This window comes from Mus caroli, unplaced genomic scaffold (genome assembly GCF_978045245.1).
Source record: "Mus caroli unplaced genomic scaffold, Mus_caroli_1 scaffold_15, whole genome shotgun sequence".
Lineage (NCBI taxonomy): Eukaryota > Metazoa > Chordata > Mammalia > Rodentia > Muridae > Mus > Mus caroli.
In genome coordinates, this window is record NW_028227270.1 from 17248405 (window position 1) to 17274996 (window position 26592).

The 26592-nt window shown below is 41.6% G+C and overlaps 2 protein-coding genes across 7 annotated transcripts in view; one reads left to right on the top strand and one right to left on the bottom strand.

Annotated features, from left to right (window-relative positions):
• Trappc13 (trafficking protein particle complex subunit 13) overlaps positions 1–20484 on the top strand; it is a 35130-nt gene extending 14646 nt beyond the window's left edge. The window contains exons 5-13 of one of the 4 annotated variants that reach the window (XM_021180039.3): positions 3013–3140; positions 9258–9330; positions 9827–9871; positions 11981–11998; positions 14109–14242; positions 16167–16365; positions 17118–17218; positions 19911–20061; positions 20184–20484. In XM_021180039.3, coding sequence (XP_021035698.1) covers positions 3013–3140; positions 9258–9330; positions 9827–9871; positions 11981–11998; positions 14109–14242; positions 16167–16365; positions 17118–17218; positions 19911–20061; positions 20184–20291 — 957 coding nt within the window. In that variant the 3' untranslated portion in view covers positions 20292–20484. The remainder of the gene's footprint in view (positions 1–3012; positions 3141–9257; positions 9331–9826; positions 9872–11980; positions 11999–14108; positions 14243–16166; positions 16366–17117; positions 17219–19910; positions 20062–20183) is intronic. The other 3 variants (XM_021180040.3, XM_021180041.3, XM_021180042.3) reach the window with 3 other exon arrangements.
• Positions 20485–23141: 2657 nt separating this feature from the next.
• Sgtb (small glutamine rich tetratricopeptide repeat co-chaperone beta) overlaps positions 23142–26592 on the bottom strand; it is a 32858-nt gene continuing 29407 nt past the window's right edge. For all 3 annotated transcript variants that reach the window (XM_029468584.2, XM_021180303.3, XM_029468583.2), the window contains exon 11: positions 23142–24736. In XM_029468584.2, coding sequence (XP_029324444.1) covers positions 24625–24736 — 112 coding nt within the window. In that variant the 3' untranslated portion in view covers positions 23142–24624. The remainder of the gene's footprint in view (positions 24737–26592) is intronic.

A 26592-nucleotide genomic window follows, 5' to 3' on the forward strand; every position in this document is an offset into this window, starting at 1 on the left:
TGACCAATGGGCTACCAGCCAAGACTTGTACATGGCAAGTTCCTAATAATTGTGAGTTACTACTATTTCATAACTGAACATAACAAGAGAGATACCATTAATAAATATGCCACCTAAAGAGGACTTGCACTAACAAAGTTAGGTTAGAATTAACTGCAAAATGAAAAAAAAAAAAAAAATAGGGGCTACAGAGCAGCCTCCGTTGGTGAAATGATTGCTACACTTTGGTGTGTTACTCCAGCCCATATACCAAGTGACTTGGAAAGCTGCTAGCTTTGTGTGGGGCCTGGAACAGGAGGAGACTATTCTGTTGGGAAACCCTGCAAATTAAGGTTGAAGTCTGCCATGTCCAGACAGCTCCCATGAGCCTGGAGCAAATAGGGCATCCTCTTTTCTACCTTATCTGGGGAGCCACAACCCCCACACTGTACCTGAGGAATGTCATGCAATCCTTGACAGAATTACAGATCAACTTCCTGGAACCCATCTCCAAGCAAATGAGGTGTCCTAGAACCTTAAACCTCAGCCAATGAAACTTTACCCTAAGAACAACCCCCAACCCCTTCTCACTTTCCAAGGTTTATATAGTCCTTGTTCACCCCAAATAAAGGACACAAGCTGTTTTGTTGAATATCCATTAAGAGAGCTGTTTCATTGAATGCCGTCTAAAAGAGCTGTAACACTAACATACTTGGAGAACACCACTCATCTGTCCTGCTTGGGGTGCAGCAGCACCTGGACACACCAAGGGAAGGAGCAAAAACCAGAACCACAGTCTTCAGCAGGTGCAGGCTGCTCTACCACTGGGGCCATATGATCCAGCAGACCCCATGGTACTTGAGGTGTCAGTGACAGATAGGGATGCTGTTTGGAGCCTTTGGCATGCCCATCACAGAAGAGACCTTTGAGATTTTGGAACAAGGCCATCATCTGCAGACAATGATTCTCCCTTTGAAAGGCAGCTCTTCACCTGCTATTTGGCTTTAGTGGAAACAGAATGTTTGACAATGGACCACCAAGTTACCATGAAACCTGAGCTGCCCATCATGAGCTAGGCGTTACTGACCCACCAAGTCATAAGTAGGACATGCACAGCAGCAATCTATTATCAAATGGAAGTGGTATTTATGTGATTGGGACAAGCAGGTCCTGAAGGCACAAGCAAGTCACATGATGAAGTTGCCCAAATCCCTATGATTTCTACTCCTTTTACAATGCCATATAGGTGCTGTCAAATATGCACCTATAGCCTCATGGGGTGTTCCCTATAATAATAATCAGCTAACTGAGGAAGAGACTAGGGCCTGGTTTAACTGATGGCTCTGCATGTTGTTTATGCATCACCCAGAAGCGGACAGCTGCAGCATTACAGCTCCTTTCTGGGACAACCCTAAAAGTCACCAGTGAAGAGAAATCTTCACAATGGGCAGAATTCCAGTCAGTACACATGGTCATAATTTTTGTTTGGAAAGAGCAATGGCTACATATGCGATTGTTAGTTGATTCATGAGCTATGTCAGTGGATTAGCTGAATACTCAGGGACTTGGAAAGAGCGTGATTGTTAAGTTGCTGAGAAAGGCATCTGGAGAAGTAGTATGTGGATAGATCTCTCCAAATAGGCAAAGGATGGGAAGACACTTGTGTCCTATGTAAATACTTATCAAAAGGTGACTTCAGCTGGGGAGTTCAGTAATAAAGTAGATAGGTTGACCTGTTCTGTGGACAGTCAACCTCTTTCCCCAGCCATCCCTGTCATTGTTCATGGGCCCATGAACAAAATGGCCATGGCAGCATAGAAGGGAATTAATTATGCATGGGCTTGACAGCATGGGCTTCCGCTCACCCAGGCTCGCCTGGCTACAGTTGCTGCTGAGTGCTAGGTCTGCCAGCAAGTATATTGTCTGGTTTTGTGTGTGTCAGCTTGGCACAAGCTAGAGTCATCAGAGAGGAAGGAGCCTCAGCTGAGGCAGTGCTTCCATGAGATACACATGAAATTAAAGTCTTAAGGGAAAAACCACCCATGTTGTGGCTGAGCACTTTGACTTGTGACTGCAGTTCCAGTACTGGAGAGGTGGGGACAGGAAGGCCAAAAGTTCAAAGTCATACACACGAAGTTGAAGGCTAGCCTGAGCTATCTGAGACTATGTCTCAAAGGAGAAAAAAACCTCTCAGCTGTTCATACTGATGATTCAGGCTAGTCTAACATGTAGACTTTCTTCCCTGCTTTCTTGTTTGTAACTTTTTCCTCCAGGGATGAAAACTTGAGTCTTTTGTTACCCATAACCATATGTACATATATGCCTATTTACATCAATACTTAAATACATGCATGCATGTATACTATATATATGCATACTATACACATATATATATGTGTATATATATGCATACTATACACATGCATATACATATGTACATACTTGTCTAATCAAATCACGGCATATACACAAAATGAATTTCATAGCCCTATGAAAAGGAATGCATGAGCCGAAGAGCTTGTTTTGTCTTTTGACATAGACAGTGGTCACGATTCTGTTTTTCAGATGTGTTGGGTGTGTCCCTACTTTTCCTACAGCTGTGCCTGTGGTCTGCACTCTGGTACTGTTACATTCGTACGGTGCTATTCTATTGGTGTTGGATGTCCCCTACTATCTGGTTGGCTTCATTGATGATGGGTATTGCAGTGTGTGTGTGTTTAGTCTTGCAGTAGTTCTGAGCATGAGAGGTATACGATGCCCTTCCTTTCTCCCAGCTTCCTACTTTTTATTCCTCCCTTGATCATTTTTTCAGTTTCTTTAATAACATATATTAATTGTATATTGTAGTGGGTTTCCTTACGAGATTTTCATATGACACACCATTACCCCTCATTAGCCCTCTTCTCCTCCTCTCTCCCTGGTCCTCTTCCTCTTCCCAGATAACCAGTCAGCTATCCCCACTCCTCCACAGCGCCTGTCCATTCCCTGTAAATGTCTAACAGCCTCATGGACTCCTTACCTCTTTCTTTCAAGGCGGATCTGCAGACGAGTTCTCAGCGTTTAAACCTTTCAGCCTCCAGTGCTGCTGTGGCTGAACTTAAACCCGACTGCTGTATTGATGACGTCATACACCATGAAGTAAAGGAAATTGGCACTCACATGTAAGAATTACGTTTACTACTTCTCAAAAACTTCTACTCATTTATTAATTTACTTTCCTTTTTCCTCTTTTTATCTTTTGCATATTTTTAATATTTATATATTTTAAATATTTATTTATTTATTTATTTGTGTTTTACCTATTCACTTTTTATCCTTCACATTGCCCCCTCCTGGTCATCCCTTCCCACAATCCTTCCCTCTACTTCCCCTCACCTCCTGTGTATTCCCCTACCCTGGCACTTTAAGTCTCTGTTAGACTAACTAGGTGCTTCTCCCACTGAGGCCAGACAAGGCCAGCTAGAAGAACATATCCCATGTACAGATAACAGCTTTAGGGACAGCCCCTGCTCCAGTTGTTCAGGATCCACATGAAGACCAAGCTGCACATCTGCTACATAGGTGAGGCCTAGGTCCAGCCCTGTACGTTCTTTGGTTGGTGGTTCTGACCCTGAGATTTCCAAGAGTCCAGGTTAGTTGACTCTGTTGGTCTTCCCGTGGAGTTCCTATGCCCTTCAGGGCCCACAACCCTTCCTCCTCTTCTTCCATAAGAGTCCCCAAGCTCCATCCACTGTTTGATTATGGGTCTCTGCATTTGTCTGAGTTAGATGCTGGGTGGAGCCACTCAGAAGACAGCCATGTTAGACTCCTGTCTGCAAGCATAACAGTATCATTAATAGTGTCAGGGATTTGTGCTTGACTGTGGGATGGGTCTCAAGTTGGGGCAGTTCAACCCTCTGAAATTATTTAGGCTTCCAAAGCTCTCAGGGACCCCAAAAGCCAGTCCCAGAAGCCGAGTGTCTCTTCAAAGTATTCCTCGTTCCTCCTGTCTCTCCTTCCACCATCGACTGTGCTTCTCTTCATTGTATCCATTAAAGCATGGAATGCAGAAACATTTTACATACAAACTTGTACCTAGCTATTTGATCAGCGATTTTCCACTAGCCCTATTGAAGGAACTTTTTACTGTATACTCTGAGATTAATGTGAACTTTGGATTAGAATTCCCTAGAGGTGAGTTTTCTGAACCTTCATTTATTAATCGCTTAGCACTGGAGAGATCACCCACTAGTGCCGCAGACCCTTTTTGGTCCCTGTCTGTGTAGAACGGGTCTCTGGTTGCAGGCTCCTTTTTTAAAAACAGTTTTTCAGCAGGGTCTCTCCTGCTGTGCTTGATTCTTGACTAAAGTATGGGCCACTCTCAGGCTCCACTGAATCAGCAGATAAAGTTTTAGCCATTTTTATTTTCCAACGTGAAACACAGAACAGTCAGTCATTCAGACAACGAAACAAAAACATACATGAATTGACACATGGACAGGTTGGTGCACCAAACATAGACAATACAAAGAGGGTAGAGAACGTCTCCTGTAGTGGCCAGAGAGAATAAAACAGGGCATCCCCCGATTTCTCTCTGTCCCTGGGAGAGTTCCAAAATCCATTTTCCTCTATCCTTTTTTCCTTTCCTTTCCTTTTTTTTTTTTTTCCCTTGCTTGTAAGAGGCAGCTTATCAAACCAAGATCAAAACCCAAAATTCTCTAACAGCTTTTGGCAAGCATCCAAAACTTCCAATTTATTTAAACATTTTACAGCCATTTGCAAAACCCGCTCTGCCCACTCTTCACTTTCTGCAACCAACAAAAATGCCATCGACAAAATGAATTATATATGCCCGCTCTTCACTTTCTGCAACCAACAAAAACGCCATCTACAAAATGAATTATTTATGTTTGAAGAGATGGTTTCCCAACTTCCAGTAAAGCCGTATCTATGAATTTTTGGCACAATGTAGGATTGGGGAGTTGTAAATAAGGAAACAGTAAGAAGTGACCTATATTTTGACCTTTATGAAGTCTCTTTTTATACTTTAACCATAATCTAACCATAACTTTTAATTTTACCTAAATTATCAGAATCCACAACTTGAAATTTTTCCTATAGCTGGGGCTGTGTCCTATAATGAGGTCCACAGTTCCTGAATGGGGCTAAGAGATTGCCCCTGTAGTTTTTTTGTCTTACCCAATTCTTTAGTGAGCGAAATCCTATCTTTATGGGACTTTGATTTACAATCATTTCTCCAAGGTTCTCTCCACCACAAAGTGGGCAGACACTTGGAGAAAGGCCATTCTTGTTTCCGAGGGATTTTTACAATTTTTCGTTAGGTGCCCCGGTTTTTTACAACCGAAAACATGTAATTCTATAAGTATTTCTGACATCGGCGCTGAATTTCTTCCCTTTCCTTGCTGCAGCGTAAGCTATCCCCTGAATTACGGCCGGTGAGGCATCTACACATGCTTTAATATAATCTTGTAGGGAACCTGTCTTACGGATTGGTCTGATCAGGTCTTGGCACAAGGTATTCGAGTTTTCCCAAGCCGATTGTTTTATTAATATATCAGTCCCTTCCGAGGGAGGAAGCATCCTAGAAACTGCCTCTTCCAATCTAGCCACAAAACTCATAAGACTCATCATGCTTTTGCCTAATTCCTGAAAGGACTGTGGACCTAGCCCCAGGCGGGGGTAAACTCTGCCAGCTGGATACAGCTATCTTATTAATTTTCTCCAACACTGCCTTTGAAATTTTCAGTTGTGCTTCTGGTTTAGCGTAGTCCTTTTACCCAAGAAGCATGGACATCGTGGGCTTAGTTCCATGTTTTGATGAAGATCTTTCCTGTGCTAACTTCTTAGCCCTCTCTTCATACTCTGTTCTCCAGAGAATGAAATCTCCGGGAGCGGGAGTAGCCTTTGTGGTTTGATGCCAGTCATAAGGAGTGAGCCACTGACTTGCTACTACATCCAAAACCTGTAAGGTATAAGGTGCAGTGGGGCCCAGTGTCTTTACTGCTAACTGTAATTCCTTAAGAGTTTTTAATGGCAAAGGTTCCCATTGTGGCTCACTATCTTCTATGCGAATTACTGGGCAAGTGAGAGTAAAATTTCCTTGTCTTTTTGCCTCTGCCACAGCAGCATCAAAACCAACCGGAGGCAAAAGCCAACCCGGTTTTGGTACAGGTTTATGAGTGACTGGTGCCGTGATTAAAGACTCCTCCCCACTGCTGTCTCAGCGGCTATGAAAACGATCTCTTCTTCCCTTTAGTTCACACTTCGCCATTCCCTCAGTAAAATCCCATTCATCATTACCTTCATTATCAGTTGTCTCTGATTCACTTTTTTCTAGCCTTTTCTCTTTTTTGCCTGTATAGCACAGTTTCTTTTTAAAGGCAGACAGTTTTGCTTTCTGATCATCAGAGAGCTCTGAAGGAGCTTCCTCTGCGAGAAATTCTAAGTCTGTTTTCTCAGTCAATAAATCCCTCATTTATTGCCACAGAATAAGGGAATTATTGGGGATTTCCCTAGATGAATTTTCCTCATGGAACTTCGTCATATCTTTACCTACTCGCTTCCAATCCTCCAATATCAAGCTTCCCTCCTCTGGAAACCAGGGACTGATTTTTTGCATGAAATCATAAAATTCTTGTAAAGATTTATCTGAGACCTTTAGGCCTCTGCCAGACAACATGTGCTTAAAGACTGACAGAAACAATCTTTTCCCTTTCAATTCTGATTGCCCCATGATAAAACTTACTGGTCCTTAACTGATCTACCTATCAGCCCATCTGCAGCATGGCAACGGGATCCTATCCTTGTCTGAGAAAATAAAGAAGAGAAAGAAAAAGAAGGAAAAAGAAATAAAGATTAACCTGCCCCGGTGTCCCTGTTCGAAGGTGGGAAACTGCCGCAGACCCTTTTTTGTCCCTGTCTGCGTAGAACGGGTCTCTGGTTGCAGGTGGGTGAAGGAGTCGGCGAATGAATGACACTCAGATTCTACACACTCTTTCATGTCATATCTGTTTGTCATTCATTCACCGACTCCTTCGCCCACCTGCAACCAGAGACCCGTTCTACGCAGACAGGGACCAAAAAGGGTCTGTGGCACACTAGCCTTTAGAAATTCTGATTTATCTATGCCGTACAAAGCTGTCTATAACATAATCCACCACCTATGTCAGTCTTGCTTCTCTTCCTACACTGTAGTCACGCGGATCTTCTTTAACTTCAAGCTCATTCTGAGGTATGAAGTGTGTTTGCTTACAAAGATCCACCTGTGGCCTTTTGTATAATTTCTTATAACTCAGAACTAGATGACGTTCTCAGAGAAACTTTCCTACATTTGTATATGGCTTGTAGAGCCTGTGGGTTTCCTGTCCTTTGTCTTTATAGTTGCTGTGGGTTAACATATGAAGTCTACGTAGCCTGTGTATCCCAGTGAAATACCAGAATACAGAGGTTCATCTTCACTGAAGCTGTGTAGCCGCTATCCCATAGGAAATGGATTAAACCACTTTAGAAGACCCAGAATTCCATGCTAGTCTCAAACCTATAGGTGCTATAGCGCTTCTCCTGTGAACACTTCTAGGACAAGTATTGTGCAGGGGTTTGGTTTTATTGCTGGGTTTTTGGTGTGTGTGTGTGTGTTTGCACACACATGCACACATTGGTTTGGGTTTTGGTTGTTTACATAGTTTGGGGTGTTTTGTTTTGTAGGGATGGATTATCACTGTTTGGTCAAGTTGCTCTTAAACTTAATATGCAACTAAGCTGCTCTCTAGCTGATGATTCTCCAGCCTCCCCTTCCCCTACCAGTATTTGAGGCCATGGCAACAACTCTGGTATTGGTGGAGCAACTCACTGTCTCCCCCGTTATCAATCTAAGGCACCAGTATGAAGGAGCAGCTAAATTACCCAGTTTTACTAAGTTCTATAGAACTATTAAAAAATTAATGTATTTTCCCATCATTTTATATGCATATGTATGACATATGCATATATTTCTCAAGCTTTTATGCTTCTCAATTCACTGTGAATATTTTTCTACATCAGCCAGGATCCTTAAAGACATGCTTTTCTAAATATCTGCCTCTTATGTGTTTAGTCAGTGTGCTTTGTTTACAGGATATTTTCAGGTTTTTTGCTACTATAAACAAAATAGAATTCATATTCCTATGAATACTTGAAGTAGATGTTCTGTGGGATCAACAGTCATAAGGCTTAAACCACAAGAATGTTTCTAAATTCCTTTCACCATCTGGCAATGTAAAAACACTTAAGTTTCTATAACTCTCACCAGCCTAAGGGATTCTTGCCAAACCTTGTCAGGTTAAAAGTATTATCTCATTGTTTTAGCATCTCTGACTATCTTGTGTAACTTACCATTTCACAGTTTTGTTAACTAGTTACAGGACTATAACATGTCTGTGTATTCTTTTCATAAAATAGTGAGTGATGTATTCCTTTCCTCACATTTTTTGAGTGATACATCCCTACTTTCCTGATTGAGTTAGAAAAACCCTGTGTATGTTAACAATCTAGCCATCTTAGTGTGTTACTAGAAATATTTTTTTCAACCTTTTAAATGTTTTAGTGGGTTTTGTTTTCTTGAGACATAGTCTCGTTGTGTATCTGTGGCTGGCCTAGAACTCAGGCTAGCCTAGAACTCACAGAGAACCACTGTGCCTCAATCAATGTCTGCCTACCAAGTACTGGGACTAAGGGATGGGCCACCACACCCAGGTTTCCTAGTGGCTTTTATTGAAACTTGCACACCATTCCCCATTGTAACATGTTACCTCTTCCTGGCATTTCCTTTAGGATGCATATTTTTCACTGCAAATGAACTCTTCTCCTTCAATCATATGCTTATTCTGTAAAATATTTGGAATATATTCTACTTCTAAAGGAAGAAATTTGAAGTTCTTATTCTGAAAAGGATAGGTATCTTCTTTTTTTTTTAATGTGTGTGTGAGGGAGAAAGACTGTAAATGGAGTCAGTATATGGAGTGTGTGCAGTAGCAGTGGAGGCCAGAAAGCATGCCTCCTCGCTATCTTAGCATGCTGAGATTGACAGGAATCCTTCTTTGCCCAGCAGTAGCAAGCTGGGAACCATCTCTTCATGCCATGCCATTTCTCTGCATTCATGTGTATTTATATCCATATATACTAAAACTTTTTTCCTACTGTAATCTCATTTATCTACAATTTCACGTTGTTCACATTTTTTTACATTTATAAGTAGAATTGAAGCATGTTAGATTTATTATTAAGACATCTTTCTGTTTCAGCTTGGTGTGTGCTGTGAGTTACACAACTCAGGATGGAGAAAAAATGTACTTTAGGAAATTCTTCAAATTTCAGGTATTGAATATGGCAGAGATAAAGTTGTTCTCGAATGCTTTTTATTTTCTTAGAAGTGTAATTATTCCTCTTTTTCTGGGAGAAACAAGCTTTAAATAGAACAAATAGCTCACATCTTGGATTCCTTTTATAAACTAGTGTTCAAAAGTCAGACTAAGTTAAGTTCAAATGAATTATCACCAATGTAATAATTTATAATAAAATGAAACATTTTATTGAAAAATAAAATCTTGTTTTATTAATGAGACAACATAAAAATCTAAAAAGGGATAAAGTGAATACAAAGTCTAAGGAAGATTATTAAGAATAGCATTAAATTTTGAGGGAATAATTTAAATGAAAAAATACTGATTGTTTTACATGAATATTTCATAAACTACAAAATCTTTAACAATTAAAATTAAAGCATAGCTTTGAGTCATTGAAGCCTGTGGTTTAAAACAAATAAAAATAGTCGAATCAGCATTTCCTGACCGATGTGCTTTGTTTGAACTAGGTCCTCAAACCATTGGATGTGAAAACCAAATTTTACAACGCAGAGGTAAGTGTGAGGCACGTACTAGATTTCAGTTAAACGTCAAAATCTCCACTGAAAGTCAGAGCTATTTCCTGTCATGTTGAAGTGATGCTGCTAGGACTGAAGTATTTGTGATAATGAGCCTAAATTCCAGTAGGAAGTGGCTTTCATTGAAAGTGTTTCTTATTCTGCTTGTTTCAACCTACATATGATCAGTATGTCTCACTTTCTGTTCTGGTGATTTTCTGGGACATTCAACCCTTTTACACAACTGCCCTACAGTCCACATGATGGTGAGGAGGCTGCTTTCACACACGAGCAATCTGCTGAGTACTTGCAGTGGCTTCCTGGATGTTTCTAGATTCAGGCGATGGGTGAAGACGTAACGTCCATGGGAAAAGAAGTCAGCAAGTGCCCCCGGGAAGTCCATGTACCAAGTAGAGCCAGGCCCCCGGTGCTAGCAGGCTCACTGGGAGAGCCTCAAAAGGCAAAACTGGAGAAAAATGGGACCCAAAGAGTAGAACATGCTCTGTCCTTAGCCTAGAGAAAAGTCAAGCAGGATTCATCCTAACAGTAAGGATTTTATTGTTTGGATTTTCCCAAAAACTGTAAATTACCTCCACGGCTGTAGAAAAATGATGTCAGGTGGATGGTGAGTTAAGGCCAGCCTGTTGATGCCCAGTGGGCTAGAGCTCACCCTGGATGTACAGTGAGGCTCTTGTCATGAAAAGTCCTTTTAGCCCTCCTATAAATTGACAATTACTCAGATGCTGTTTTTGGTCCTGAAGATTCCATGATCAGAAACATGCAGCCATGTCCTACTGTCTCACTGGGGATAAAGCTGACATTGTAGTTAGACTTAGTTAGCAGGCGCAGTAACTAACCTACCCTGTAGATACGTATTAGAGAAAAGGGAAAATGCACGTAGTTAACAAAGACAATCTAGAACCGTTCATAAAGTAACAATGGGGTAAAGGTTGAAGCTAACTAAATAGAAACAAAGCCTGGAGAGCTCACTGTGATCACAAAGGTTTTCAGAATTACAGCTTAGACAGGCACTCACTCCTCAGCCAGGAGCAGGGATCAGGCAGACTGTGTACTTTAAGTAGTTGGCAAACCACATCATCGGGAATGGCTGATATGCAGTTCTCTATGATCCCTGGGCCTTGTATTTGTCAAGTATGTTTTGTTACTATTTTTAATCATGCTAATGTGAAACTGGTTTCATGAAAGATTTTGCCAGTTTTTTAAGCTAGGAAAGTCTTACAGGGAGATATACAAATTAGTAGATAGGAGTCAAATATTTGGTCACCTGCTGAATTCAAAGCCCTGTGTCAGATGGGGAAGTGAAGTAAATATAAGCGTACGGCTTTCCCAGCCTCAGAAACCTACTGTGGTGGTGGGGACTGCGTAATGGAGCCATAAGATATGTAATCCCTACATCCCAAACTGTGATGGGTATTCATACTCTAGGAGCATAGCAGTGACAAATGACTATACATTGATGAAGGAAGTGTCATTTGACATTGAACATAATCTAATTTTAAATATCTATTTATATAATGCATACTAGACTGGAATCTATTAACAATAAGAAGAAGATGAACTGAATCGTCTGGAATGGTCTATCTCAGCATTTCCTTACAGATGACCTATAGTAACTTTATGATGACTGTAATCACCCAAGATCCTCCTCTAGGTTAGGATTCCAGCATTAGGTTAATTCAAGAGCAGCTTTACAATGTTCTGTCCTAAGTGTGGAGGAGAGTGTACTTCCTGAGGTAGGAGAGTGGCAGGACGGTGCCGATTGTGTGCAACAGAACAGCATCAGCCAGTGTGGAAGGCAGATCGGCAGGCATGCTCTGCCCTCAGGGTGCCCTTCCTGTTGGTGGCCGTTGATGTACTCAGCCTAGTCCTCTTCTCTGCCCATTGTCACATAACTGTAGCCATGTCGCCTTTTAGAAAAGTAGTTTGTCATATTTCTGTATGTTGCTTCCTGTTTACTTTCTTGTTTACTAATGCTGTCTTTAGTAAGTAAAAAAAATGCAGAAATGCATTTTATTTTAAAGTTATTCTTTTTCTTTAACATTTAACTCTGATTTTTCTAATTTTTCTTTTTTATTTTTCCATTAGAGTGACCTCAGTTCTGTGGTAATTTCATTTTTTATTATAAATTTATATGCTTTTCTCACCCCTTTTTGACTCTGCCTAATTAATCTCTCTCTACAAAACATAGTGGAAAAACAGTTAGTTGTGAATACTCAGTCTGTGATTTCCAAAAGAGAGTACACAATTTGAGCGCACTTTTTCAATTGTTCACCTGTGAGATTAAATTCTCACTTTGACATGATTACATTCTCATTTGTAGTGCCTTTAGTGCTTTTTATAGAAGGCACCTATAATCGCATTCTCTTTTATCTTTGGGATTTTTAATATCTTGCTGTGAAATACCTAATTATCTTCCCTTCCTTACATAGAATATACACTTGAAATTCATTTTGAGGTGCACAGTGGTTGTACATCTGTGCCTTTAACAAAAGCAAGCAAAAGAAAGCAAGGTTTCCACAGTGGCTGAATTCATATTTTCCACTTTCTGTTTACAATAAGCAGTGTTTGCTTATTATTTCCCTGTGTATAACAGCCTCAGCACTAAAGCCTTGTCTTCATTTTTCAGATGTTAAATGACTTTCAGATGTTAAATGACTTACTAACTGTTCAGACTAACTTGATTTTCCATTATGCTGCTTTTCTTTCATTTTATCTAAGCTGTTCATCATGTTATACAGAGAAATGCATTTTAAAAATTGAAGTGTGGGCTTTGGTTATTTTAAGAGCAATGGATTTATGGGATATATTCACTTTTCTTCCCAAGAAAGGGTAATAGAAAGATGTGTTTAGATGGCATGTTGTTTGAGCCAGCTGTGGTGGTGCACAGGTGCAATCAGCAGCAACTGGGAGACAGAGGCAGGCAAATCTGTGAGTTACCCCTTGGCTGTGTAGTTCCAGGACAGCCAGAGCTAATAGCGATGCTCTGTCTCAAATACAATGGAATGGGATAGAATAGAATAGGAAAAAAAGAAAAGAAGGTACATTGTTTTAATTTGAACCCATGTTTAAAGGCTAAAGAATCTGTTTTAGGCACATTAAATTATAATTTCACTATACTTTACATGATTTGTCACTTTTCTAGAGCATTTAAAAAAGCCCCATAATTCCTCAGTTTGAGGGCATAGTTTATTTCAGACTTCTATAACTGAAACTTTTGGGGAAAAATAATTTCTGAATACCCTTGGTATAACATCTTTATTCTTTAGTCACCCAAAGGAGACCCAGAACCTAGGAAGTATAAAGTTAAAGATGTTTAACAGAAATAAGCAAGGGATTCAATGTTTTTTTTTTTTTTTTTTTTTTTTTTTTGGTTTTTCGAGACAGGGTTTCTCTGTATAGCCCTGGCTGTCCTGGAACTCACTTTGTAGACCAGGCTGGCCTCGAACTCAGAAATCCGCCTGCCTCTGCCTCCCGAGTGCTGGGATTAAAGGCGTGGGCCACCAACGCTCGGCGGATTCAATGTTTTTATAAATTGAATATTTAAGTTATCCACTGACCAAAGTGAATGACATCATTCTGAAATAGTTGAAAGTCCACAGAATACTCTGTGACAGGTTTCGAAGCCAAACCGTCATCAGGCTATTTACATGCCCTTGTTTTAACCTTAAATATCCATATAAAATGAACCCAGAAGTGACTAAGACCACACATAAGTTACTTTAATTTTAGAAATTACACCCTAATGGGTATAGTAAAGGATTATTTATAGCTAGTGGTCTCTATCTAAACTGAAGTAGTTGCATTATTCCAGAATACTCAAATGAAGACTTGGTTGTCTTTCCTCAGCACGACCTGAGTGCACCCATTACACTGAAATCCCTTAGAACAGTTTAGCATCTGGTCAGATTTAGATTTTGCTGTTGTAACAGGAATGCTAGTCAAACTCATGCTTTTGGAGTGCATAAAATATATTCAAGTTATCCCACATCCATTGTTTGACAGGGCATCTGTGGACTAACACCTCACTTTGCTCCTGTTTATTGTGTTAGGAGGAAGATTTCTTTTCTTGCATTAATTGTGATAATTTTGATTTGCAGGCATGAACTAATCACATTTGTGGTTAATACTTTTTATATAAGTAAGATATTTTTTTATTAAGGTTAATACTTTAAATACGGTGACATTTTGGTGGATTTGTTTTCCGTATCCTCAGACTGATGAAGTATTTCTTGAAGCACAAATTCAGAATATTACAACCTCACCAATGTTTATGGAGAAAGTTTCACTAGAGCCATCAATAATGTACAATGTAACAGAATTAAACTCGGTGACCCAAGCTGGAGAATGGTGAGTACAAAATGTTTGCTATTATTTGGAAAGATGCAGGCTTTTCTTGTGTAATAGATTTATTTTATAATAATTGATAGACATGTTTTAGAGAAGTTTTAGATTAGTGAAAACCTTCCTAAGAAAGCAGAAGTCCCCTGGGCGGTGGTGGCGCACGCCTTTAATCCCAGCACTGGGGAGGGAGAGGCAGGCGGATTTCAGAGTTCGAGGCCAGCCTGGTCTACAGAGTGAGTTCCAGGACAGCCAGGGCTATACAGAGAAACCCTGTCTTGGGGGAGGCGGGAGCAGAAGTCCCACAAGCAAGCCCTCCTTGCCAGTCAGTTTCTTTCTCCTCTTGGTTTTTGTTTCCTCGCATGCCTTTGTCTTAGAGCCAGGCTCCCTCCATGTTGCCAGGCTAGGCTCAAGCCAGCTTCTGCCACATCTTCCCAGGGCGCATCACACTCCATGAACCCAGCTCTCCTGTCTTGTGTTAATGTGGCACATTTATGATCCTTGGGCCAGTACCGATTCCTTTTTTTTTTTTTATTACGTGTTTTCCTCATTTACATTTCCAATGCTATCCCCAAAGTCCCCCATACCCCCCCCCACACTTCCCTACCCACCCATTCCCATTCTTTTGGCCCTGGCATTCCCCTGTACTGGGGCATATAAAGTTTGCGTGTCCAATGGGCCTCTCTTTCCAGTGATGGCCGACTAGGCCATACATATGCAGCTAGAGTCAAGAGCTCCGGGGTACTGGTTAGTTCATAATGTTGTTGCAGTATCGATTCCTAACACAAGCAAAGTCCATAGTTGAAGTCTACTGTATGTGATGTACACAGTGTAATGTCTGCCATTACTAAAGAGTTCTCCTCACACCTGCTTGTACATCCCTAATAAAAATAAAGAGGCCAAGTTTCCTCATCTTGGGTTGCACTTTTCAAAAGCACTTGTTCTCTCCTCAACCCCCAAAGACGGGCTTTCATTATAAAGAAAGGTCTGTAGCCCAGGCTGACCTGCCTGTCTCTGCCTCCTGCGTAGGGAATCAAGGCGTGTGCCCCACTGCCCGGTTGTACTCCTTCTCTTACCTTTCAGACTTCATCCAGATCCATCTGAAGCTAATCATTGTTACCCTGCAAGTGATAAACCTGAACATGGGAAGGATAGTGGAGAACATGCTAGGGATTAACGTTAGGGTGAGCGTGAATTTGACAAAAAAATATCTCAGTATAAGAAGAAATGGACATCACAGTGGGTGGCTTTAATGATTTTATGAAGAGTATAATGTCTTTCTGTTGCTATTTTGGAAGATAAGGGACAAACAAATGTATTACTAATGCAGATGAGGAAGCAATAGCTGGGTGGGTGGCTGATTTTCTTAGTAATGACATCCTCATATGGTGGTTAGATACAGAAAAGTTAATGCTCTCCTTTACTTTCACTGAGAAAACAAGTTTCCATGCTTTCCTCACTTTGAAAGCAATTCCTTAAGTTAGGGCAGTGTATCTCAAGGGTGGCAGTGTAGATAATGGAACAGCACTTGCCTAGCATGTTCAGCACCCTGGGCTCTGTCCCAGCTCCACACAGAGAAAGAACATGTTGCTCTGTGTTGAAGCTGTTTTCTCTCTGTCCCGGCTTTCTTCCTTTGTCATGGAGAGAGAGTACTGGAGATGAGCCAGCGCCTCACACATGCTGGGCAAGTGCTGATCACTGCGATAGCACAGCTTCCTTTTCACTTTCTATTTGAGACAGAGTCTTATTAAGTTGCCCAAGCTCTTTGAAAACACTGTCTCACCAGGCAGATGTTTCTTTTCTTTTGGGTTGAAACCTCTGACCACTCCTAGATATCTGGGCAGCAAATTGCCCAAAAGAATTAACCGTATGAGTAGTGTTGCCTTCAGAAAGATACTTAATATATTTTTCTGTCTATTTCTACACTGGCCAGTGTATCTACATTTGGGTCCAGAGGATATTTGCAGCCAATGGATACACGCCAATACTTGTACTGCCTAAAGCCCAAGAAGGAATTTGCAGAAAAAGCCGGCATCATTAAGGGAGTGACAGTAATTGGGAAACTGGATATAGTGTGGAAAACAAATCTAGGTGAAAGGGGACGGTTACAGACCAGCCAGCTTCAAAGGATGGTGAGTCCAGAGAACACTGAGTGTGGGCTTGATGGGAGAGGGCAGCTGAGTCTTACACCTCAGCACTGAAGAGCAGAGGCCATGAGTCACTCATTTCTAGAAAATCCTAATAGTTGTGTTGATCCATAGGTAGAAAACTAGTGCTGAGATTAATGGAAAACATTCAGGTGTTTGTTTCTATTTAGTATGTAAGTTTTTTGTCTCTTTTGGGTTTTTTTGGTTGTTTTTGGTGGTGGTGGTGGTGGTGGTGTTAATTTCACCAAACAGGACTTAAGATAACTGTGTATGAGTTGTTCTTATCTCACTAAGCCATGCCCACTGCTCATTTGATGCTCATTACAGTGAGGCATTCTGGGAGATGTCCTGAACTTCGTAGGATTATGGCACTTACCAACTCAGTCCACACCGCTGTTGTTTTTGTTTTAAAGTGGGCTGCCCTGTGCATCCCTGGCTGGTCTGGAACTGGACAACACTTTGAGATCAGATCCCCTAAATCCTAACTCATTTCTTGTCTAGAGGCAAGATTCATCTTAATTCTACTGAGTCTGGAGTAATTGTATCGGAAACAGTCCAGGCCTGCAGGGTCCTTGTAGCTGAGGTCACAGCAAAAGAGGTTAGAGTGAGAGACTAGGCCAGAGCCGCAGTCTGTTCTCAGAGCGCCAGCTGTGTCTCTTGAGTAAAGGTACAGACGCCTTCATTAACCGTGAAAGGTTTTTCTAATTATGTGTTTTTACTGTTACTTTTTTTCACAGGCTCCAGGTTATGGGGATGTTAGGCTGTCTTTAGAGGCCATCCCAGACACAGTAAACCTAGAAGAACCTTTCCATATTACCTGCAAAATCACAAACTGCAGGTAATGCCAATGCGTGGAGATGGGCATCTGTCTATACTTCCTTCCCATGTCACAGTACTAAAGAATGAGCCAGCAGGGTCTTCCGCGGTGACAGATTAAGAACAGTCAGATACATTTCTCTGATAACTTCTGTGATAAATTCTTTAATATTAACAAGAAAAAACCATATAGGTTAGAAACTGGTTCTGACTTTTTTACCTTTTGCCTATTTTCTTTGGTAGTGTTCTCTAAGACAGTTTGGTTATGTAGCCCAGGCTGGCCCTGCCCTTGTTTTTGAGACAAGGTCTCCCTGTGTATCCTTGCTTGCCTGGAACTACTATGTATGTAGACCAGGCTGATATTGTTAATAGAGATCCAATGGCCTGTATCTCCTGGAGTGATGGCATTAAAGACATCCACCCCCTCCCCCAGCTGTTAAGCAGTTTTGGAAGTCAACAGAAGAAGCAAAGGATATATAACTTAAAGGATATAAAGCCTAGAATTACATCCCGGCCAGGTCAAGTTGATAGTTCTTACATGATTTGCAGTATACTGTTAGTTTGGGTCTCGCAGTAACATTACAGCAATGAACTGCAGCTCTTTCAGAATACCTGCGTGATCACTTCACTCTCATATTCAGTCAAGCACTTAGATTTAAGGAAATAGCCTTCAAATACAGAAAGGCCTGACTCTGTGAAGCGACACACATGAGCTACACTCACTGCTACAGTTGTTATTTGAGACAGTTTCTCCATTCCAGCCTGGCACTGCGCTTCTCGAAAGCTGAGGAGGCCCTTGAACTTCCTCCCCGCACTTCCCAGGTGCTGCGTAGCATCACAGGTCCACACCACCATGCTGTTCATGAAGCACTGGGACCAAACCCAGGGCCTTGTGGATGCTAGGGGAACGCTACCACCTGAGCTGCATTCCCAGCCCCTCAGACCTTTCATAGAAAATTTGAGTTTAGTTTTGTGGTAGCAGCCATGTATTGCTGTTCCTCGTCATCTATGGCTGGCCTGGGAATCATTCACAAGAGGCAGATCTCACACCTTTTCCATACCGTGCAAATCATAAAATTTCTGTGAACATGTAGGCAAGGATATGCAAATATAGGGTATGTCCAGGGGATTTGAGGGTTTCAAATAAGCTCATTGACTAACAAAGTACTATTAAGTTTTTTAATTAATTTTTTGATGTTCATTTTAATGTAATAATTCAACTAGGTTTTCTAACTTAAGAGTTTCAATTTCCTCATGTATAAAAATCTGACCCAATCTACACACAATCTACAGATACAAAACATGCAATAGAAAACATTACAGCAGCAGAGAAGAGAGGGTGGGATGTGGCCCAGCTGTTGTCTTCCTAAGCTGTGCAATGCCCTGATTTTGATCTCTAGCTGTAATACCAGCACTTGAGAAACAGAGGGAAGAGACCAAAGGCTCAAGGCCACCTTCATCTACCAAGAGAGTCTGAGGGTAGTCCAGAGTACAAGAGACTCAGACTTAGGAGCGAGCTGGCTCAGTGGGTCACAGCACTTGGCGCTAAGCATGAAGACCTGAGTCTGAGTCCCAGAACCCCTCTGCTAGAGTGACTGAAGAGTGAAAGAAGACCAGCTCTTGCTGGTTGTCCACCGACTTCCACATGCACAGTGTAGCACATACACATCTGCACAGAGCACACACGCAAAACAAATGGATGTGAAAAAACACAGAATACATTGTTATAGAATTGACTGAGAAAATCATGTTGTACATGCTCTCTAACACAAAGAGCATTTGTTTGTTTGTTTGTTTGTTTTTCAAGACAGGGTTTCTCTGTATAGCCCTGGCTGTCCTGGAACTCACTTTGTAGACCAGGCTAGCCTCGAACTCAGAAATCCACCTGCCTCTGCCTCCCGAGTGCTGGGATTAAAGGTGTGCGCCACCATGCCCGGCTGCAAAGAGCATTTTTAATTGTTAGGGAGATCGAAACATTTAAAAGCAAATAAAATTTCAGTATGTAAGTTAAATTTTAAGTCAATATTGAAATTGGAGCCAAATCCTAAGGCACACAGAAGCCAAGGAACTAAAATTAACAGAGAGACTAGAAATCTGTTCTGAGCCTGTTAGCTAAGTGGGTAAGCTGAAGTGATGCTCCTCAAGTCTTGTCAGAGAACCCAGTGAGCAAGCGTGAATGGCTGTTACTTATGACCCCTTTCAATCATTTCCTCAGTTAGCCGCATGCTAAAAGGACAGAGATTTTTCATGACAAGGACTAAGCACCCATCCGTTGTCCTTTCCTGTGGAGTTCTCAGTAGAATGAGTAAGAGACATAGCAGTAAAATGAGATTCAAAAGCCTTAGTCTAGACAAAAGACAAGGCCAGCATCGGCAGCAGCAGGGAGCCTGTGAATACTAACAACTGGAAAACCACCTCAGCAGCCGGTAGCTGTGCAGCTACTGGAACCCTGGAAGATGCTGTCCCATCATTTTCCCTATCGTGGCTTTTGGTTGATTTTGCTTTCTGAGACAGTACCTCTTTGTAGCCCAGGCTGGCCTCACACTGGCTAAGGCTAGCTAGCCTCAAACTTCTAATCCATCTACTTTTAACTCCCAAGTGGTTCCTCGTTCCTTCATTCTATCTTAGGCTGAGTAATGACATGCTCATTTTAGGAATGTGATGGTATCTGCTTAGGAAATAAGCAGATTTATCCTGGTTTCTGATTGTTTCAGCAGTGAGAGGATGATGGACCTCGTGCTGGAGATGTGCAACACCAATTCCATCCACTGGTGTGGGATCTCAGGACGACAGCTGGGGAAACTGCACCCCAGCTCCTCGCTCTGCCTGGCCCTGACACTCCTGTCCTCAGTACAGGGGCTCCAAGTATGTTCTGTTCAGTGATTTCAACCGGGTGGGCTAAGTCATCATTTCTGATAGCTGTATTTTCCATGGTGATTATCAGTGAGTGAACGCTGAGTTACATATCTCTCTCTCTCTCTCTCTAGAGTGTCTCTGGCTTAAGACTCACTGACACATTTCTAAAGAGAACATACGAATATGATGACATCGCGCAAGTCTGCGTGGTCTCAGCAGCCGTGGAAGTGGAAGCCTAAAGAAAATTCCTAATGTCAGACTTCTTGTTTAATCACAGAAATGCTCTCCGTATTTCGTCAGCTTTGTGCAGTGATCAGTAGTGAAAACAAGTATATGTTATTTAAATGTTTCCTGTAAAACAGTTGAATTTTAAACATTTGTTGTAAAAACACTAGTTTTATCTTTTGAATTATATTCTAGAGGAACAAAACATTTCTTTATTTTCTGTATATATTTTGTGTCCTTTAAGATAACTGTCATTTTTTTTGTTTTCAACAAGCTCATCTTTGAGGCTTTTTGTCTAACAAGTATATAAAAAGCAGTCAGCAAGCCTTTTTGTAAAGGGCTGGGTATCAGATGTTTTATGCTGGGTGAACAGATGAATTCTGCCGTCTGAGTACGCTAGCAGGTGTATCCTTGGTTGATGGACCTGCTTGCTAAGGCCCCTAGGCTACACACTAACTCTGCTGGAAGACACCATTTGCTTTAGGATTATCGAATTTCCATGATACTTGATATAGAAAGTTAGCTGAACTAATCATAGTCAACTGCAATCTCTTTCCTAGGTGCTTAGTCAACAAAGAGAGGCCTGTGTAAAACACTGCAGCCCCCTCCTGCAGCCTGATTATTTCCTAACTCACGCAGGAGAAACATCTTAGTTGTTTTCAAAATTGTTGTATGGTTGCATGTCTGTCTCAGTGTACACATACCAACACACGTTAACAGACACTCAAGAGCAGGCCAGGATTGATTGATTTAATTAGCTTTCAACAATGTTAGCAATTATTTCACTTTAATCTAAAGACTCCTGGGGGTTTTCCCTACTGAAGAATAAAGAGCTTATTTTCATAATATACATTTAAATGATTCCAACTTCACATCTGATTTTTTTTTTTCTTTTGGTTTTTGGAGACAGGGTTTCTCTGTATAGCTCTGGCTGTCCTGGAACTCACTCTGTAGACCAGGCTAGCCTCGAACTCAGAAATCCGCCTCCTCTGCCTCCCAAGTGCTGGGATCAAAGGCGTGCGCCACCACGCCCGGCTCTGATTTTTAACTTTCTATCATGTACTAATATAAAAGATTTATTTGTCCATTTAATCACAACCATTCGGGGGTTGGAGAGATGGCTCAGAGGTTAAGAGCCCTAATTGGTCTTCCAGCGGTCCTAAGTTCAATTCCCAGCAACCACATGGTGGCTCACAACCATCTGTAATGGGTTCTGATGCCCTCTTCTGGTGTGTCTGAAGACAATGGTAGTGTACTTACATATATAAAATAAATAAATCTTTTAAAAAATTGCAACCATTCATGTCAGGAACAAATCAGCAAGAAAACTAAGGCTTACAACAGCTTTGCAATAGGTATGCATCAAAAGGCTTCCCTGTTTGTCAGGGAAACAAAACCCAGGCTGTTAAATAAACTTCATCCTAGTTTGGCGAGTTCAAAATCCCTACTATATATTAAAAATATAACTCTTGGGCTAGAGAGATGGCTCAGCAATTAAGAGCTCTGACTGCTCTTCCAGAGGTACTGAGTTCAATTACCAGCCAACCACATGGTGGCTCACAACCATCTGTAATGGGATTCAATGTCTTCTTCTGGTGTGTCTGCAGACAGCAACAGTGTACCCACATACATGAAATAAAAAAAGTTCTAAAAAATATATAACTCTTTACAATGGAGGACTGCATTAAGTCAAAGACAAAACCTGTTTTCTTAAATGCATAACTATTTATTGCCATGACAAATTGTTTGGTCCAAAATGAAAGGTATATTCAGAAGACTTGCCCCTCACATACATTAGTCATGATTGATGAATATCTGTGCAAAACAAAATATAAGCACTGAGAACTGAGGTCCGTTCCTTTAGACTGACAGACTGGTCAAGTCGTATTTATCAGAATCCTCTTATGACTGAACCATTGTTTCAGTCAGTCGGAATGTACAACTTATTCTGCTATATTCTCTGAGTTACAAAGTCTCTTCTGTGCATACACAACATAGCTGTGTACTATTCATACTTTAAATAAAGGACAGATAATGCCATCTTATAAAGGATCTGAGTCAACTATTATAAAAACTAGATTGACAATTTGATATAGTAAATGAAAATTCCATTTCCATAGAAAGGACACAGTGAATTTTGCATAGCATGGTCACAGCGTCAGCTACACCAGTGAAATGGGTTCATGGAAGTCAGGCATCCCTAATCAGAACACATGGAAGTCAGGTACCCTAATCAGGACACATGGAAGTCAGGCATCCCTAATCGGGACACATGGAAATACTCAGTGCCCTGTTTCTCTTAGCAAGAGAAGGAGGGGAAGAATACCGGGGAAGTGTCTTAAACTTTTAAGACAGCTCGCACAATCAGACCATACCAAAAAATTATTGAAATGGCTTGCAGTGTGATGATTCCCATGTGCTGGACAGACCTGAAGAGTAAAGGGTGTCCTGACTGGAAAGAAAATCTGTGGAAGTGGGAGACAACATCTGGCTGTCTGTTCCTTCCTTCCCAAAGAAACAAAACTAGAAACGTGCAGTAGAAGATCCACTGGTTCCTGTATTTCACCTAAGAAGAACTGCCTTCAGCAAGGGGCATTAGCACATGAAGATCATTTCCTAAGCTGGGAATTCTCCCCCGAGTCCTACTGCTCACATGATTTGGGGACTGTTTCTTCCTTGTCTGCTTCCCGAAAGAGTTAAAGAGAAGGAATATCATTCTCTCCTAAGACCACTGAAATCACTGAGCCTTATTTTTTTTTTTAACAAGACAGGCCTATTCAGCTTATCTTCTTCACAAAGATTTGTTTCCCAAAGTTGTTAAATACAGAAATCTAGAGCAAGTCATGAGGTTTTCTAATTGTCCGTTTTGTTGTTTGGGTTTTTTTTTTTCTACTGGGGTGTTTGGGGGGGTTTGTTTTCGAGACAGGGTTCCTGTAGCCCAGGCTAGCATCGTACTCACTGTGTAGCCAAGAGTGATGCTGAATTCCTGGTTCTGACCCTTACCTCCCACGTGCTGGGACTCAGCGCCATTCCCTTTGCATGCAGTACTGGGGAGGGGGTACCCCAGGGCCTCACACATGCTGGGCAAGCATGATGCACTGATCTGAGTTCCCAGGCGCTCTGGTTGTCCTTTAACAGCTCCAGGATCTGTTCCATGGGGCATCTACTCTCTGTTCCTACTTATTTCCCCTCTAATGCAGTGATGGGATGGGAACCAAGTTTTTGGTTAATAAGCCAGTTCCATTTGAAATGAGCCTTCTCATCCATCAGTGCACTAAGAGTCCTCCCATCGATATCTCGTGTCATTTCTTCCTACTAACCACACGCCAGATGCACAGTGTGGCATCCAATTTAAAATAAGATAGTTAAAGTCTCCTGTTACGTTTAAATTGCAATAAATTAAAGTTAAGCGTAAGAACGGACATGCCAAGCCAAACAGCACCAAAGGATTACACAAGTGAGCAATATTAGAGATGGATGCTTCTGTTAGCCATCAAATAATGGTCAAGTAAAAATAGTCGTCGTCGTCGTGGTCTTTGATGGGCACATAATTAAATCCCACTTAGGAAACCCGGAATCTGGGGGCACGTCAGTGGCTTCTTTAAATGTAACTAGATACTGCCCTAGGTAAGTTTACCAGCAATGAAATTGTGACAGTTAAGCTGTGATAATTAAATGGGGCAGTTATGTCACTGACCTGACCAGCATCATTAAGGATTTCTAAGTATGTTTCATTATGTACTTAACTGGCCATGCGAACGCTATAAACACGAAGCTACAGACAAGCTTAGTTAAAAAAGAATCTATGCAGAAAACCTGAGCACACTGCCTTCGCTTTCTGTGCATTCACAGTATCTTCCAAGTGCCACTCTCGATAGACACGCGTCACTGATGGTAGCACGTGCCAGCGCTTCTCTCTGACGTGCTGCCAAGCACGTGTCTTCTAAGCCAGCATCGCCCCTCTCAAGACCACTGCCTAGGGAAACCTGCAGCTAAGGAACTTTCCAATAAATAGCCCTACTATTCAATAAATATACTCTGTACTAAGTCTAATATACAAATATGATGATAAAAGTTTTAAAATGGATGGACCCTTGTCCCCAGGCTGTATTTACCCTTAACAAGGCTACTGATCATTGCTTTCCAAAGGAGTCTGTCTGGATTACGTTCAAGTCTGCTTGTGGTAAACTATTATCTCAACAGACGTATTCTCTCAGGATTACACAGGAGACTTTCCTCCGTTACGTTCTGACACTGTATAGGGTGGGTTTTGTTACTTTGTTTTTGGCTATTATCTACAAATGTACACGTCAGAATGTTTGTACTGGGGGGAGGGTCCTGGTCAAGTCAGGAGTGTTCTTCCGTACTGCTGCTGAAGGATCTGCTCCGGATGTGGTTTCTCAGCTGCTCTATGAGTTCCGGATTCTGCTGTTGTATCTGCTGCGCAAACTGCTGCCCCCTGCAGGACAAAAGCGGAATAAACTGAACTGGAGATGCTGTAGGACTTTCAAAGTGAATTTTTCTTATGAACACAATATTTATTGAATACAGCCATAATATTACCACTGTTCTGCATAGCATTATTATGCAGGACAGAGAGTTCCCATGGGGGTGTGTGGTGTGTGTTTCTGTACATCTCATGTGTGTACTGGTGCACATGAGGGCAAGGGCACACATGGAAGTGAAAGGGCAACTGTTAGTATTGATCCTTGGGTGCAGTGCGTTTTTGTGTGTTTTAAGACAGGGTTTGATTTGCATTTCCCTGATGATTAAGAATGTTTAACATTTTTTCCAGTGCTTCTCAGCCCTTCAGTATTCCTCAGTTGAGAATTCTTTGTTTAGCTCTGTACCCCATTTTTAATGGGGTTATTTGAATTTCTGGAGTTCAGCTTCTTGAGCTCTTTGTATATATTGGATGCAGCATTATTTATAATAGCCAGAAGCTGGAAAGAACCCAGATGTCCCTCAACAGAGGAATGGATACAAAAAATGTGGTACATTTACACAATGGAGTACTACTCAGCTATTAAAAACAATGAATTTATGAAATTCTTAGGCAAATGGATGTATCTGGAGGATATCATCCTGAGTGAGGTAACCCAATCACAAAAGAAGTCACTTGATATGCACTCACTGATAAGTGGATATTAGCCCAGAAACCTAGAATACCCAAGATACAATTTGCAAAACACAAGAAAATCAAGGAGAAGGATTACTTCATGGATCCTTCATTCCTCCCTAGAATAGAGAACACAATACCCATGGAAGGAGTTACAGAGACAAAGTTTGGAGCTAAGATGAAAGGATGGACCATTCAGAGACTGCCCCACCGGGGGGTCCATCCCATAATCAGCCACCAAACACAAACACTATTGCATATGTCAGGAAGATTATGCTGAAAGGACCCTGATATAGCTGTCTCTTGTGAGGCTATGCCAGTGCCTGGCAAATACAGAAGTGGATGCTCACAGTCATCTATAGGATGGAACACAGGGCTCCCAATGAAGGAGCTAGAGAAAGCACCCAAGGAGCTGAAGGGGTCTGCAACCCTATAGGTGGAACAACAATATGAACTAACCAGTGCCCTCAGAGCTCTAGCTGCATATGTAGCAGAAGATGGCCTAGTCAGCCATCATTGGGAAGAGAGGCCCCTTGGTCTTACAAACTTTATATGCCCCAGTACAGGGGAATGCCAGGGCTAAGAAGTTGGAATGGGTGGGTAGAGGAGGAGGGCGGGGGTGGGGGGAGGGTATAGGAGACTTTTGGGATAGCATTTGAAATGTAAATGAAGAAAATATCTAGTAAAAAAAATTTTTTTTAAAGCCACACGAAAAAAAAAAAAAAAAAAAGACAGGGTTTATTGACTGGCCAGAAGGCTTTGTTACAGACTAGGCTGGCTCACAGGCCTGCCAGCCCCAGGGGTCCTCTGTCCCTAGGTTCCAACCCTGAAATTACAAGATGTGCCATCACTGCCAGGTTTTTGGTTTTTTTGTTTTCAACTTCGTCCGGGGATTGAACTCATGTCTTCCTGGTAGCAAGGCAAGTTCTACCAACTGATCTCTCTCCAACCCAGGCTAAAGGTTTCTCCTTGGGAAACAAGCAGTGTCTTGTTGAAGATGAAGAGGAAAACCAAACCCTGAAGATGAAGAGCCTGGGTCGGATGTGATCTGCTTGTCCACTGTGTGATCAGAGCCTGGGTCGGATGTGATCTGCTTGTCCACTGTGTGATCAGAGCTCTAGCGCACGCTCCTTACAGTGTGCCCAAAACAATGCACCAATCTTCCTAGTTTCTCTGGACAGAACAGAACAACTCCC